This window comes from Coptis chinensis, chromosome 2, assembly GCF_015680905.1.
Source record: "Coptis chinensis isolate HL-2020 chromosome 2, ASM1568090v1, whole genome shotgun sequence".
Lineage (NCBI taxonomy): Eukaryota > Viridiplantae > Streptophyta > Magnoliopsida > Ranunculales > Ranunculaceae > Coptis > Coptis chinensis.
The window spans coordinates 86,016,393-86,032,121 of NC_141457.1; the positions used below are offsets into that span (position 1 = coordinate 86,016,393).

General features: G+C 34.9%; 1 protein-coding gene across 1 annotated transcript; it reads right to left on the reverse strand.

Annotated features, from left to right (window-relative positions):
- Positions 1–3,550: 3,550 nt before the first annotated feature.
- Positions 3,551–8,303, reverse strand: LOC147518529 (uncharacterized). The gene is made up of 8 exons (XM_086590334.1): positions 7,260–8,303; positions 6,792–6,927; positions 6,604–6,703; positions 5,985–6,071; positions 4,798–4,861; positions 4,599–4,665; positions 4,421–4,510; positions 3,551–3,782 (listed from the first exon to the last, which is right to left on the reverse strand). The coding sequence occupies exons 2-8, from the start codon at positions 6,900–6,902 to the stop codon at positions 3,735–3,737; spliced, it is 567 nt and encodes a 188-aa protein (XP_086446460.1). The 5' UTR covers positions 6,903–6,927; positions 7,260–8,303; the 3' UTR covers positions 3,551–3,734.
- Positions 8,304–15,729: the final 7,426 nt, after the last annotated feature.

Consider the following 15,729-nt stretch of genomic DNA (forward strand, 5'->3'; position numbering starts at 1 on the left):
TTCTACGACAGATTAACCCACCCCCACATCCGGAATAACCACTCTACAGGTTGGTGCTTAGCAACGAAACAGTGGTCCTGACACTGACACACTTTCATGTCAGTTTGTTGCTGAACATAGGAACAACAGTGTGGTATCTGAAGCACACTCCCAACAGGTTGGTCAGCATATATATAGGCAAGTCCCTGCGTCTGTAAAAGATTCACAACAGGATGTTAGTCAGCAATGGAATGGTATGATCTTGTACCTAGAAATTTCTTTTGTGGAAATTTACATTTGAAATCTTAGTCTCTATACACACAACTTTTATGCCTTTTTTTGCATGTATACTTATGCTCGATTGGGTATTTGAAGCCCCAAGAGTGAGGTGTAATATCTGTGATGGTACTGCATAGGGTCAGGAAGATGTGGAACGTGGCTGTGGCCATTACTACAACTTGCGCTGTAATTCCATTTGTAGTCGTCCGCATTGCACCATATGCAGTCGTTCCACAGCAAAGTTACAATCTTATGCTCCTCCACCAGTACCTGCAGCAAATGTACAAGTTTATGCTCTTCCACCAATAACTGCAGCAAATGTACAAGCTTACACTACTCCAGCAATATCGGCAGAAAATTTGAGCTGTATTATCTTGCCCCTTGAATATATATTACCTGGATTTTTTAGATTATTTTACTCTTAATGCATTATTACTTATTCTTGATTGGGTATATTTGCAGACCCGCCACTAAGTTGCAGCATGTGTCAAGATCCTGTGCGGGGTCACGACTATCGGGTATTTAACTGTGGCAATATCTTCCACCCGTGGTGTATTACTGCCAATGTTCTTCATTGCCCATGTGGTAATTGGATAGATTAGGGAAACCCTTAGTGAACATTGTGGAGGATAAGAAAAGTCAAATGGTAATTGATGATCCATCTACTCTTTTCCCAATTTGAGGCCTACGACAGAGATTTGAATGATGAGATAATGGAGGTTGTAGTTGGCCAATTCAGATTTATGTGCACATGTATTAAATCTAGATCATAAAGATGATTTTACTGATATATAAATGAACATGTCGATAATTTTCTCCTCAAAATTGAAACAGCATAGGATAAATTATTCATAATGTAGCCAATGTCTTTTACCATTATTGATCCTGAAGGAGAATCTCATTGCATGCATCCCTTCTTCAAGGTAACTAATAAAATCATTAACGATTCTATTTCAGTTTCATGTATTTGGAATAATGCAGCATTGCAGTTGTTCTTGGTCCCCACATAATTTTATTATTCTTTCTATGCCTCTATCCATCGTATACAGGTGTACATGTTCATCTTTTTTGTTTCACACTTGATGGAAAATGAGTACCTTGAAATTTAAAAATAATGTTATATACACATCACCCCCTCAGTTGGCCAAAGTAATGGATGTAATGGTAGATACTTCGATGAAATTTTTATGCATGTATGTATCGAGTGGAGTGGAACTATAAGTCTATAATATGGTTATTTCGATTTGATCAAATCAATCTGTCTATCAATGATCTTTCAAGGCTCTCAAGGTTTTCGTGAAATATTCCAATATTATTAGAGTTAACGACCTAAAAATGAAACATACTTTCATTTTGTTCTAAAAATCTTCCTAAAATACAATCAAGTTTCAAAAAGAATGCCGTCAAATTATTTGGACAAGCCTGCACACTGTACAGTTAAATTCTTCCCCAAAACATTTTCTGCCAACGCGGACAAAAAAAACCAAAATTTAAAACAAACACATGTTAAAACCAAAATTACATATGACATCATAGGGACCATTAAGATTTGACAAAATCAATGACACATTAATTAGCACCTTCATCTTCTTGGTCTTCTTCCTAACCACCGTTGTACCACCACCTCAAAACCCAAATATTTTAACAAGACACCCAAAAACACCTTAAATTAACCTCACTTTGTACTCCACAATGTAATTTAACGTTCCAATCTCCACAATGTAATTAACCTCATTGTCACATTTGCATTGGGTCATGTTTTTGGCTCATAAGGGCATCTCCAATGGGGGGTGTAAACCGTATAGAGTGGAAATTTTACACCCCAAATATCAAAAAACTCTCTCCAATGGGGGTGCTATACCGTAGGTAATAGTGTATTAGCTAATAGAGAGGGTGGGGAATTCCCCCTCTCGCTATTAGTTAATAAAAAGCCCGGGCGACACTCGAACTGACGTCTGAGTGAAATAATTTTCGGACGTCACTTAGAGTAACGTCCCTTTCTAATTATAAAGTAATTTTTTAACTCGGACGTCACTTGGAGTGACGTCCGAGTTTAAAATTTATTTTTTTTTATACTCTTCCATTAGAGAGTATAGAGTGTGGATATTTATAAGCTATACAATAATATACAATTAGAGGTGTAAAATCCTAATAGCAACTACGTGGAGCCTAAGTGGAGGTGTAATTTTACACCCCCCATTGGAGATGCCCTAAGAGTGACAAGTTGTTATTTCCCCTCAAAACTGTTTGCATTGGGCCCTCAATGCTCTCTGTGATGTCTGCATCAAAACTTACACCACGTTGTTTGGGTTTCCTGTGTCTAGCAGTGTTTAGTGTTGGAAACTGAGAACTAACTTTCACAAAGCAACACAAGCCGGCTAATAAGCTCACTTGGAAGCTAAGAACTAACTAAACCAAATTCAAGCATAGAACTGAGCTGACTAATAAGTTCACTTCAAAGCTCTCACCTCTCAACTCAATACTATCTTCATCATGCACACCTTTACAACCCATAAATTATGTATTATGTAGGGTTGTCAATGGGTCGGGATAAGCACGAAGCCTGATTGAATCTGAACCGATAAGACAAAGACTTAATTAGACTTTATATTTAGTCTGATAAGATTATTTGTCTAGGTTTGGACATACTATTGTCCGGTCCGATAATGATCCAACCCGAAATCCGTAGATTTGTGTGTAAATAGGAAATTGGAAGCAATGTTGGTCAGTGTTGTGTTTGCCACACAAGAGATGAGGGCTTGACTCTTACTACTTACAAATTTGATTGATTTTTAGAAAAAAAAAACAGTTTCCATTTATTACTATGGAAGTTCACACCATTTTTTCGAAGGGTTGTAGACTAAAATGCAGATAAAAAATCAATGATTCAAACTAGTGAAAAAACATGAACACCAAAAAAGTTAACGACGATGTCTTGGGCTATTCTACCGTGCATAATTAGCATCTGAGAGAAAAAACTCTGCTATCGCATTATATTTCCGTGAACTATCAACTGCTAGACCTATATTAGCTCCAGATGTATGGTGCTGTTTATTTATTTACTTATGGTAAAAATGGCCTGTACATCACTATGAAGGAAAAAATCGCAGGGAACGAGATAATCACTTTTCCTATATTCCAACACATAACGTCATTAGTTGGTGATATTTTGCCACATTTTCGGCCTCACTCTGATGAGGTTTGCCAAAGTTCTCTTGAGGGCGGTAAGCCAGCTTCAAAGTAATATAGTTTTAAGAGAACTAGCATTAGCAAGCTTTAGACAAAGTGACGCTGTCAAAGAAACCAAATGATTCCTCGTCAAGGGAAAATAAATGTTCATTGCTTGTATTTGTTGCTACATTGGTATATACACTGAAACAAAGAAAAAAACAGAGGAACATACTACTTCAGAGTTCAGGGCACATGCTCCTCCAGATGCAAACTAGAAATCCCCAATTCCTTCTGTGAAGATACCCCTACACCCACCAAGAAATGGGGCCTAAACCATCGAAGTCAATTGACGCCTGCCAAAACACGTTAACATGGTTAGTTTTCAAGGCTTCACACAGTATACAAATGGAACTCCGCGTTTGTTGTTTTGTTAAAAAAAAGTTTATTTTCATAAGCATGTCATAGTGAATCACGCAGTCCTTGGTTGAGTTGTGAAACTACTGACACTAACTTGAGCATCATCAAAATGATTGCTTGAGTATTGAGTGGGGAAACTGTACATTAGTGACATGTACCCAAATACAAAGGAAAAGACTATTGTTGGTAAGTTGGTAACAATGATCAGACATTTGTCTCAAGATTGGTGAGTCTGTGTGTGCTTCTGGGGGGGTTGAATTCTGATATAATGATATTTGACCAAAAAATGGCAAGAGTGAACAGTAAAATCATGTTTTGGGTAGTCCCTCATAAGTCGAAATTAATAATGTATAAAGTGCAGGGTTGTTTCCTCTAAAATGGTCACTATTTTCTCCAATATAATATTGTTTATGTTTTGTAAATTCAGCTACAGGGAAACAATCTTTACAAACAATTACCATTTTAAGCATTAGCAATAATACAAAGACAAACAAAAAATATTGAATTAGGTATTTAGGCTAACACAAGAAGCATACAATAGTAATTCACATAAATATGAATGCTGTGTACTTACTGTAATCACCATAGGAGCAAATGGCTTCGCATCTTTTTCTTGTTCAACTGGGATGGGAGGGTATCTAATGTTATGGACTTTGAAGCGAATCTGCAATTGTGCCACATAAGTTAATGCACACTCCTTTCCATATTCTGGTAAATTAAATTTCAGAGAAAACAACACACAAAATTCAGACCTCATCTTCCTTTTCTATAGGAAGCTCAGTACCATTAAAATCCCAAGTCCATTTGCCATCTTCACCACTGCATTTTTCAGAAGAGCATGCATATGCATATTAAAAGTATCATTTTTTTTTGTAAGTAAGATTTTGTAACAGACCATAAACGAAATCGTATTGCAAAATCAACTGAACTTCAAGTTGCAAGGGTCCTTACAATTTGGATGGATTGGGCAAAAGATGGGCAGGTAAAGTTATGTCTTTGAAGAAACCAAGAGACACTGCCATAAAATGAAGTCATTGAACCATCAGAATGTAAATATGCATAGATGAAAACTGTTCATTAAGAAATTCAAATACAACATGTTAAACTAAAAGAGTCTCATTCTAAGGGGTTAAAATAATTTAAATGTCAAGAAAACTCAAGATTAGACATGAAAAGAAAATTGCACCATTGAGTGAAAAATTGCCTAAACTTCATGCAAAGAGAAAACTCAACTACAATATTCAGCAACAAGAAAGCCATTTTCTACTATGAAAATGTTTACAATGAGAATTAGCTATTGTTATGGACGTGACTCAATTTTTAGCAGAAAAAAGTTTATTACCGCCTTCAATATCTTTGAGCAAACACATAAAAAAGAAGCTCAAAGTTATAAAATTAGCATGTACATGAGTCTTCACAACTACTTGAAATGTGTCTTCTCTAAAAGCACGCTATTTGAATAAATATGTATAATGCAAAATTTCAAACTATAAGCTATCTGCAACACATATGGTACCATGGAAGTTATCGCCAAGATCCTCCAAAGAAAATCCATATCAATACTTATATATCGAAATGTATATCATTTATAGGTTTTAGTAGTATTTACAATCTTTTTAATGTGAAAAATGCGAAAAGAGGAACAAACTAGGGCAGTTCCCCAACCTGGAAGAATATAGAGTGCCCTGATATAACAATACTACAAAGACCCATCGGATTGGCTAACTAGAACCTAAAAATCAAACTAATATAAACTTAAGCAAAATGTGGATAAAGCACACTGTGTTCTCTCAATGGTGTCTATTAAAAAAACATATGCAAGTTGCAAGAGAGGGAGAAATATGTCAGTCTCGCTGAGAAAAAGATGTTTTAAGGCTTCTCTATAAAGCATACTCCATTATCTCAATGGTGGCCATGAAATTGTTATATTTTTTATCCAATTGCTTTTTCAAGTATTGTATTTTCAAGAAAGTTTACAAACTTTATTTTAAGTCATAATATCTTTTATCTAGTACTTCCCTTTGATATTTGGAAAAACTAAGCAAAATGAAAGTAAACACTATACATGTGTGTGGTGTGCGTGAGAGAGTCTACCACAAACTCGAAATGAAACAAGTGAAAGATCTTGTAGAACATACAACGTAATCCCTTAGCATCAGATTTTTCAACCTCTCCCGAAAGAACTTCTCCGACAAATGGACGAAACATAATCAACCTAAAATTTACTTGCCATAAAGTACATGTACAAAAGTAAGCTAAAAAAAAACAAAAAAAACTTAGTAGTAGGAATTTCTTCGAGTCTTGTGGAAAGACACAATTATTTAAATATTTTTTTAGCAAGGAGAGGATATACAACATATTACCCTAGAAATGAAGGGGGCTTTACTCGAGTGGGTACCTGAGAACCTTACCCTTGGGAGACTCGAGTTTCAAAAATATGATTGCTTATGGTCAGGTAACTTGTTGTACTTGAGTCGTATCACTTTCCTCAGTGCCTTGCTGAGGAAGCAGTAGGAGGGGCATCACATCATGTGTGGGCTAAGGTGTGCAAACCTAGTATCGAGACAGCTTAGTTTCCATATAGATGCCCCCCACCCCTCGGATCTTACTATACTTCTTTTTTAAAGGAATTTCATTTCATCAATAATGAAAGGCTAATAAACCAGTTTCACTAAGCTGATTTACATCAACAACTATACAGAACGAAAACAGGAAACACAAATAAACCTAACGAAGCAGAGAAATAGACGTAGATACACACCGTAAATGTTGAAGCACCATCTCCTGGAAATATGAACCCACCATCAATATTCCTAATATCATAAACAGACACGCAAAGTCCCAAATTTGTGATTACCTTCACCAAAACAATCACACACGATTTAGTCAAGCCAGTAGCAAACTCCAAGAACATGAAGGTAACATGAATTGATCATTTAAATTACCTTATCCAAAAACAGAGTCTCGAGCTCTCCTTTAATAACTTGATCAGGAGGAAGATTAAGGAGATGAGGAGGCAGTCTCAAGGTGTGCTCAATTACGCTAAGGAAGAACATTGGGCCTTTCGTTCAAAAATCAGAACTGAGAATCAAGTAAAGCATAACTTGTTAAAAGTGTTGTATTAAGGATGCCATAAAATAAAGTAATTTTTGACAAAACATAAACAGGGAACAGAAATACAAAACATAACTATCAAAATGTCATGCATTTAATAGAACTTCTTAAACACCAAGAAAAGCATATCCATGCAACTCACTCATCTGAAATCAGGATTTTTAGATGTGATTAATGGGGGCTATCTAAACATGCAATGGGATAACTAAATTCCCTCTATTTTGTTTGGGGAGAACATTCAAGAGGATTTTTTTTTTTTTTTTTTTGAAAAGGATTAATAGGGTTAGGCAGACCCTTACCTGCATTAGAAGATTATAATCTTACATAAACTTCTCCTCTTACATCATTTGTGTTTATCTCAGTTAACACACTAGTGAGAGGAGGACCATTAGAGATAAAACTCTCATCAACATGTAAAGAAAGCCTTGCTAAATGATCAGCACTCTTGTTCACTTCTCGATACACGTGTGTATGTTACCTCCTGCAACTGATCTGTTGTGTGCTTTATGACTGCCCATAGGTTGTTACAGTACCATGGGGCATTCTCCTGACTTGTTAAGATACGGATAGACCCTTGTGAATCTGATCACACTGAAATCTTGTTGAAGCCGTGCTGTTGACATAGTTGTAGACCGACTTCAATTGTCATGAGCTCTTGGTATAATACCGATCTTTTGTTTCCACCTCCAGTGAATGTGAATATCACAATTCCATTATGGTCTACTGCTATACCACCATAGCCAACATACTGATCAGTCATGACTCACGAGGAAAGTTTCTTAGTAACAAACACGATTTCTAGGACTCTTACTCTTTCTGTCTCTTTCTATTTTCTCTGTTTGAGTTTAGGATACATTGAGAACAACAATAAACAAAAGCCAAACTAATTTTAATTCCTAGATCAACATCTCTATCGTCACATAAACATCACAATTGTGCTTATACCCGACCGGCCCACCACCGCAATCTATTTGTATGCTATAGTAATAAAACAATCTTCTTCAATCGAAAGGAACAATTCATAATTCACAGTCAAAAGCCCATGGAAGTTCTAACAGATAGATAAGTATCCCAACCAGAAACCAATTTTCTGCCCTCCCACCTATAATATAACCCCTGCTCTAAACCATTTATATAGAACGAAAACCAAAAACCAAAAATTCTTTTCCAACTAGTAAGATCGCATAAATGATTGTAAAAATTAAGCTCGGCATTCAGAAGCCTTTAACTAAATTCAAGTAGCACGTTCTATTAAGAATGGCAATGATAAACGAATCAGAGTTGTGTTTCAAACCCTCAAGTTGTTGTTAAAGAGGACTTAGAGGTGGAACTCGGGCGGGTTGGGTCGGATTGAGGCCTAATTTGTAGGACCGTGCATACTAGGGGTGGGAATTTGGCCCTAACGACCCTAACCCGGCCCTGACCGACCCGACCCTAAACCCTATAAATCCCTCACAACTAAAGCCCTCACAGAGTTTAGTTTAGGGCCGGCCCTACTCTAATGCTTTTAAGAGGGGGTAAAATTTTAAGATTCTAAAACATAGGCCCGACCCTAACCAAGCCCTAACCTGCCCAAGCTTCATACTTTCACTATAAATACACATACCATAATTGTCAACTCTTTTGTTAAATATTTTCAATTAAAATAACATTGTCTTTGTAATTTATCACTTACACTAATGATGCACTTCCAATAACTTGTTTTATATAACAAAAACTTGTCAACTTAAGCGTGAATGAATAACAATGAAAGCACTAAATTTAATAAAAATAAGACTTTATTCCTTTTGATCATCAAGTCAAAGTCCATAACTTATTATTCTCAATTTCTTTTCTCACTTATTTCTTATAAATTATATTTTTATTCACATCCAAGCCAAGTCTAAAACTAAAAGTTTCCTTCCACACCATTAAAGCAAAATACAGAGCAGACATTTGTAACATAGAAACTAAAAAACACCCTTTGTCAGAAAAATGACATTTATAATCTCAAACTTTTCTCCATCACTTGTTCAAAAGCCAATATTTTCATTTCTATATACAAAGCTTGGATCACTTTTAAATTAGAAGAAAGGTAATATTATATTTGTTTGAATCTATTATAGAAATAATTTATGATATTATAAATAGTTTAACAACTTCCATGACCCTTAACCAAAACTATTATGTTTCTTCTTTATATCTATTACTTCTTCCTTTAAAATGATAATATAATTATTTGTCTATGTATTTCAATGTTAAATGTAATTTTAGTAAGGTTTGAGTACAAAGAAGAACAAATTCCGAACTCTCGATGTACTTCAGTTCATTAGATTGTGGATGTGCATTTTAAAATTTTGGACTTATACAGGATTATTACTAGATTGGTTGGACTTTGAGTTTGTAGATTATTGTACATTTTTGTAATATAAATGAGTTTTAAAACCGATGTAGTAAAAAAAAGAAAATATATAGGCCCGCCCTAAAGCCCGACCACTAAAGTTCCCGACCCTCAAGCCCCAAAAAAGAGGGCTAGTGGTCGGTCGTGGCTTGAGATTTAGACTTGTGACCCGCCCTATATCGACTTTTAGGGTAGGGCCTAACCCGACCCTAATATCGAGAAGGGCTTTAAATGTTTAGGGCCGGGCTAGCCCGACCCTAAACATTGCCCACCCCTAGTGCATACACACTGATTCTTTTGAAAACATTTAGATTTGTTTTAGAAAATTGGGATTACCGTTTTAGTCGCTAACCTGTTTTAATTTTCTAACAAATTGTTTTAAATGAAATTTTAATTAAGTTTTAAAAACCCATTTTTTCAATTGGGAGAGAGATCCTGGTTTAATAGGAGAATAATTTCCATTTTAATTAGATATGCTAGATTTTCCATTTTCAATAGGAGAAAAATTCCCATTTTAATAGGAGAATGATTCCCACTTTAATTAAAAGTGCTAGAATTTATTTTAATTGGAGAAAAATTCCCATTGTAAAAAAGGAATTCCGTTTTTCAAATAGAAGAGAAATTCTCGTTTTAATAGGAATTGACGTGGAATTTTAATAGAGCTCGAAAAATACCCCTAGAAAGTAAGCCCGTGCATACGCACCGCCCTTTTTTGAAAACTTGCTCAAGAAGATATACAAATTTCGTAACAAATTGTACGTTGTAATTAGAGGGGAAAAAAAAGCTTCATTTTAATTAAACTTTAGGGTTAGTTAGACTTACCCCCCATTACTAGTTGCAATTAGTGTTAGTTCAAGTTTTCAAAATATTAGTGATACCCCCACATTTGATTGATCCAACGGTCAGATTTCTTCATCTGAAAAAAAAATCATCTCATAACCGTTGGATCTTGCAATTGGGGAGGTATCACTAATATTTTTGAAAACGGGGGTAAGTCTAACTAACCCTAAACTTTAAAACCCCGTTTTTAATTCCATTTTTTATTTGAGGAGGTTCTTGTTTTAATAATTGATTTAATTTAGAAGTGGGATTCCCGTTTTAATAGGAGAAAGATCCCCGTTTTGATAATCGATTCCATGATTATAAGTTCATTCCATAGGATTCCCATTCTAGCACTGCTAATCGATTCCACAAATTGTTTTAATTGAGTTTTAAAAATCTATTTTAATTAAATTTTAAAAACTTATTTTTTCAATTGGGAGAGAGATCCTGTTTTAATAGGAGAATAATTTCCGTTTTAATTAGATATGCTAGATTTTCTCTTTTCAATAAGAGAGGAATTCCCATTTGAATAGGAGAATGATTCCCGCTTTAATTAGAATTGTTAGAATTTGTTTTAATAGGAGAGAAATTCCTGTTATAATAGGAGATGAATTCCCGTTGTAAAAAAAAAAGATTCTCAATTTTCAAATATGAAAGAAATTCCAGTTTTAATAGGAGTCGACGTGGAATTTTAATAGAGCTCGAAAAATACCCCTTGTGGGAGCTTTAATATTAAGATATAGATAGATATAGATATGCAGACGGGCTCGGGTTTTTCGGTTATTTGATATTTTAACCCGAGCCCAACTCAAAACTGTGTCGGGTTTTGATTTTATAAGACCAAGTCCGGACCATGAATCTGAAATGTTAGCCCATCACCAACAAAAGTCGGGTTTTAACCCATCGGGTTTGAGCTAACCCGACCCAAGTTCCACTCCTAAAAGAGGTAGACTCATAAGACCATCTATATCATATGCTCCTAAGAAGATACTTAAACTACCAAAGCTGGCTTGAACCTAACATGATCCTCAAAGAAACAATTCTCTGAAAACATTCTAGCTATTAAAAAACGAAAAAAGAAAAGAAAATTATATTCTCAGACGGTGTATTACCTGTTTTGTGTTGTCGGTGCCGTTAGCACGATATTTTACATAGCTTTCGACTATCATCTATCTAATAAAAAGGGATGGTGTAGGGCCCGCAAAGCCAGATCCGGCGGCTACCATTGTATTTCACAAGTTGTGACATAGCAGTATGTAGTGTTGTTAGGGCGTATGCTGCTTTACTAAAATAGGTGACAGTCCGTCGAATCTTAATCTTCTCTCCTCAAACCTAAAACATCATTTAGCTATCCCCCTTTCCTCTCCCCCGCCGCTCCAAAGCTAGAGAACTCTCTAGACACAAGGTTTGATCGACCCTTATTTTGTTAGTCATTTTTTTCACGTTGAATTCTTAAACCGATCACTTTGATTAATTTTTGTATTTTGAATATTTTTTTTTCTTTTTTTAGGTTATTTTCTCTTTGGAGCTTCGGATGGAGTAATTTGGGGTCGACACCCGTGTGATCTAATTTCATTGCTTTATCTTCCACTCTTCTTCGTTGCCTCCCCAAACAGGTAACATTTCTTCTCTTATAACTCAATCTCTTTGATTTTCCATTTCCCCCTTGATCTATATTTAACCACTCAATCTCTTTGTAAGATCTATTTAATTAGTTTTTTTTTTTTTTTTTTTTTTTTTTTTATCTATTTCATGGAGATGGAGTATTCGTAGGGGTCTTCTCATATCCAACATGATTCAGTGTCCTTAATTAACTTAGGTATCTACTTTTCAATCTCGATTTTACTTTTGTTTTTAAAATGCACCTTTCAATCTCGGTTTTACTTTTGTTTTTAAAATGTACCTGTGATTTATGAACTTTTGAAGTATTCGTTGTTTCATGCCTAACATTTAATTGATATTTTTGTTAATGTGGTTCCTGAGTTGTGATTTTATTTATTTTTTGGAAATGAATATCCCCCCATTTAGTTGCTTGGAGCTCATCAAATTAACTTTGTATTCATTGGATACTTTCTGAGCTTTTCACTCCCCTATTGTATTCGTTGGATACTTTCTGAGCTTTATGTATGACTATGATTGACAAATGAATGATACTGAGCAAGCAAAGATGCTCAAGTGCATACCTGACATCCTAACTTTGCTGATGTATGTATATCTTTTAAAGGATTCTTTTGTTAATCAAACTTACTTTGAATGCTGGTAGACATTTTTGTCATTTATTTATACAAGGTTTATTGGTCTACAACAAAATATTGGAGAAAATGGTTCTTATACCTGAATATTGATCTTGAGGTGTACACTAATTTATTTTATTGTTATTTTTATTTAGAGGAGGCACCACATTTAGTGGGTTCTCAGTTGTGACTGTTTTTTAATTTGAAATTTAAATAAAATTTTGTCTTGAAGGGCATGTCTCATCTATAATCCATGATCACTCAAGCTCACCACTAACAAGTAGAAAACCCTCTTATACTATAAATTTTACTCCAATTGATATCGATTTCTTTGTATACAATGGGAGTGGTAGCATATCAAGAGGTTCGAGGAGGAGAATTCGGACACTTGGAATTAGTTTCGGGTTTATGTGAAGCTTCTCCTATTATGGCGAATCGATTTATTGTAAGTTTATGTCGCCCATTTTATTACTTTCGTAACTACATGTTTTTTCCATGCTGATAATAGCAACATGTCTATGCCAATGTAGTCATTTGGCTTTAATCAACTATTGAACACACTTTGATATGACCATAACCTTATCATCCACATCCAATATGTACGACTTTAATTTATTGCATTTACTGATAATGCTCAAAAGTGCTATAATATTGTTCACTGTTATTAAATTAATCAACTTTAGATTCTCAGTTGTAATTTGCACTATATTTGATTACTTTCATGTGCTTTATTCGGTTCACATGAACTCAGTGTAGTAACTTCTAGCATACATGGTGTATGAACTTATTTTGCTCATTTTGCTGATAATGGCTTTTATATAATTTTCAGAACGATTTTTTGGCTTCTAAATGATAGGTTGAACTTAATGAAGTTCACATTTGAAAACACAAACGTCCTCGGGGTACAATAATCACTCAAGATACTGCTATCTACAGGTTGTGTCAAAGGAATATTTTGGCCTTTGATCATGAGGCCCTAAATGAATTCCTAAACCAGCTGATGTAAAGAGTGTCGATCAAGGTGCCAAAGCTATGAGGGAGGCTCAAACCTACTGTAGAGCTTCCTATAAAGCACTGGTGGTAAGTAACAAGTGGAAATACTTCCAATTAAAATTTTCATTTGTGTATGTTATTATTGTTCTCTAATTGATGTTAATGGTGCGGGGCAAAGATGGCTAACATGAGTCGGTGACCCATGGCAACGTGGTGTCATGTTTGCAAAAAATTGAGCAAGTAAAATATTTGCATCCTCTTATGTCCATATATTGAAACGGGATTGAATACTTTGATAAAAATATGAAACCATGGTTACATATAGGTTTAACAATCCGCAGAAAACCGAACAATGTTGATAAGAGCCTATTATGAAGGAATCACAATCATCCATTCCCTCCAACAACGTTGACCATGGCGATGGCCTCAAATGATGTTTTCATTAATTTTTTTAAGCATGTAAATATCAGTAAAAACTGGTACTAATACATGGATAAGTTTTGTATTCATTTGGAAATGTCCATTATGTGTACTGTATATGTTGTCTAATTAGTCCAAGTATTGGATTTCAGAATATTTAGCTATTTTTTGAATTGAGAAATTGATAAACTAAAGTTGAAATTACAGTTTTTCTTAAAATACTAGCTTCGTATGCGTCAGTTGAATTCGAGTTGGTTTTTCTTCTCCAATTTGTTCACACGTGACATGTTTATGATTGAGTTGGTAATTTTACATGCCACTTTATATTCAAAAGATTGTGACAGGATCCAATTAGGGGGGTGGTTAAAGTTCAGGCTGCTTCTAGAGAGTTTGTGACAGGATCCAATTAGGGGGTGGTTAAAGTTTGACTTGTTATGAGTGGTACACTGATTTTCTTGTAAATGGAAAGCTTGATTAGTATAAATGTTTACACTCCACAAATATATATATATATTAATTATGTTAGTAGTCTTTCTTTGCAATTTCTTTTTTGTTCGTGTATGTGTGTGCCTTTCTTGCCAACCGGACAATGGGGAATGCAATCCTACAACATTCTAAATTCTGTGTTCATCTGTTTGTGCAGCCAAAGCAAATTCACGAGATCAAGGATTTCCTTTTCACAGCAAGAAGGAAGGATGCATGATCTGTCAAAATTAAGAGGGGCAAATATGTGGTCAAGTTCAAGGTTCGTTGCTCCAAGTACCTTTACACTTTGTGTGTTTGACTCAGAGAAGCCTGATAAGTTGAAGCAGTCACTTCCACCAAGTTACTATATAATCACTACTTTAGGCTATCAGAAATAATTGAAGTGCCATTTTTATGTTACCGACTTACTGTTCTTATTTGTCGTTTTTATTATTATTGCAGGTTTGACTGTGCAAGATCTTTGAGCAAAGAAATGGAATTTTGGGAGCCTTCGTCATTAGGAAATTTTCCCTTTAGAGATTTCTAGTTTTTTTCATCGAGTAACTAAAGTTTTGAATTCTCAGATGGTGGAATTTTCTTTATTTTTGGTACTTGAAACTTTTATGCTGCTAGGAATCAATATGTAGTTTGTTTATTTATGTTGTTTCTACTTTTCTCGATGGAGATTATGATATCCCAAGGTTCACTTTGATATATATATATATTTTATTTTTTTTTTATTTATTTTTTATTTTATTTATTTTTTATTTTTTTGTTGTTGCGGTGAATTTATGATTCCAGAAGTGACCATGTTTTCATCCAAATAATGAGGTTTTCCCTAATATGCCGCCTAAAGCATAATACTAGCATCTAATGTGATTTCATAAGCTTTACAGGACTTGAGCTTTTACAGGAGGCTTGTGAGTTGTGTCATGCCTAGAAGAAAACCAGGATACTGGACACTTTTTTTAAGTTTCTCCCACGTTAGTGGTGGATAGAAGTGTTTGGCTTCTATTGCCACCGTATGTATGTGCAAGTAACTTTGGATTGTAATTGGAATTAACAACCAAAGCAGCAGCTGTAACATTGGTTGCACTAGACTAATTAACTAGGCTTTTGTTGTTTGTGATGACTTGGTATGTGTTTCATGAACAGTGGAGATCAAGTAATAATGGGAGTGAATGCATATGCATTTGAACTTGCTAAACCGGAATATGTAAACCTTCTTTAACAGTTTTCTATTGTTGGAGCTATACATAATGGTAGTGAATGCACACGCACTCTTGACATTTCTTTTTGTTTTGGTAGACTAGCTGGATACTAAACTAACAAATCCAATTGCTGTGTTTCCAGTATTGGCTGGTCACTGGTGCTTGTATTCAAAGTTATTCCAATCAGTTGATCCATAATGTTTTAGCTAAAATAAGAATAACCATGTTAAGGTTAGTTAAAGGG

Coding starts and splice junctions, on each gene's coding strand:
- LOC147518529 (XM_086590334.1), bottom strand. CDS start 6,902: ATGTTCTTCCTTAGCGTAATTGAGCACACCTTGAGACTGCCTCCTCAT. Junction 6,704..6,791: donor AGACTCTGTTTTTGGATAAG/GTAATTTAAATG, acceptor GTTTTGGTGAAG/GTAATCACAAATTTGGGACT. Junction 3,783..4,420: donor TTGCTCCTATGGTGATTACA/GTAAGTACACAG, acceptor GTGTTTTGGCAG/GCGTCAATTGACTTCGATGG.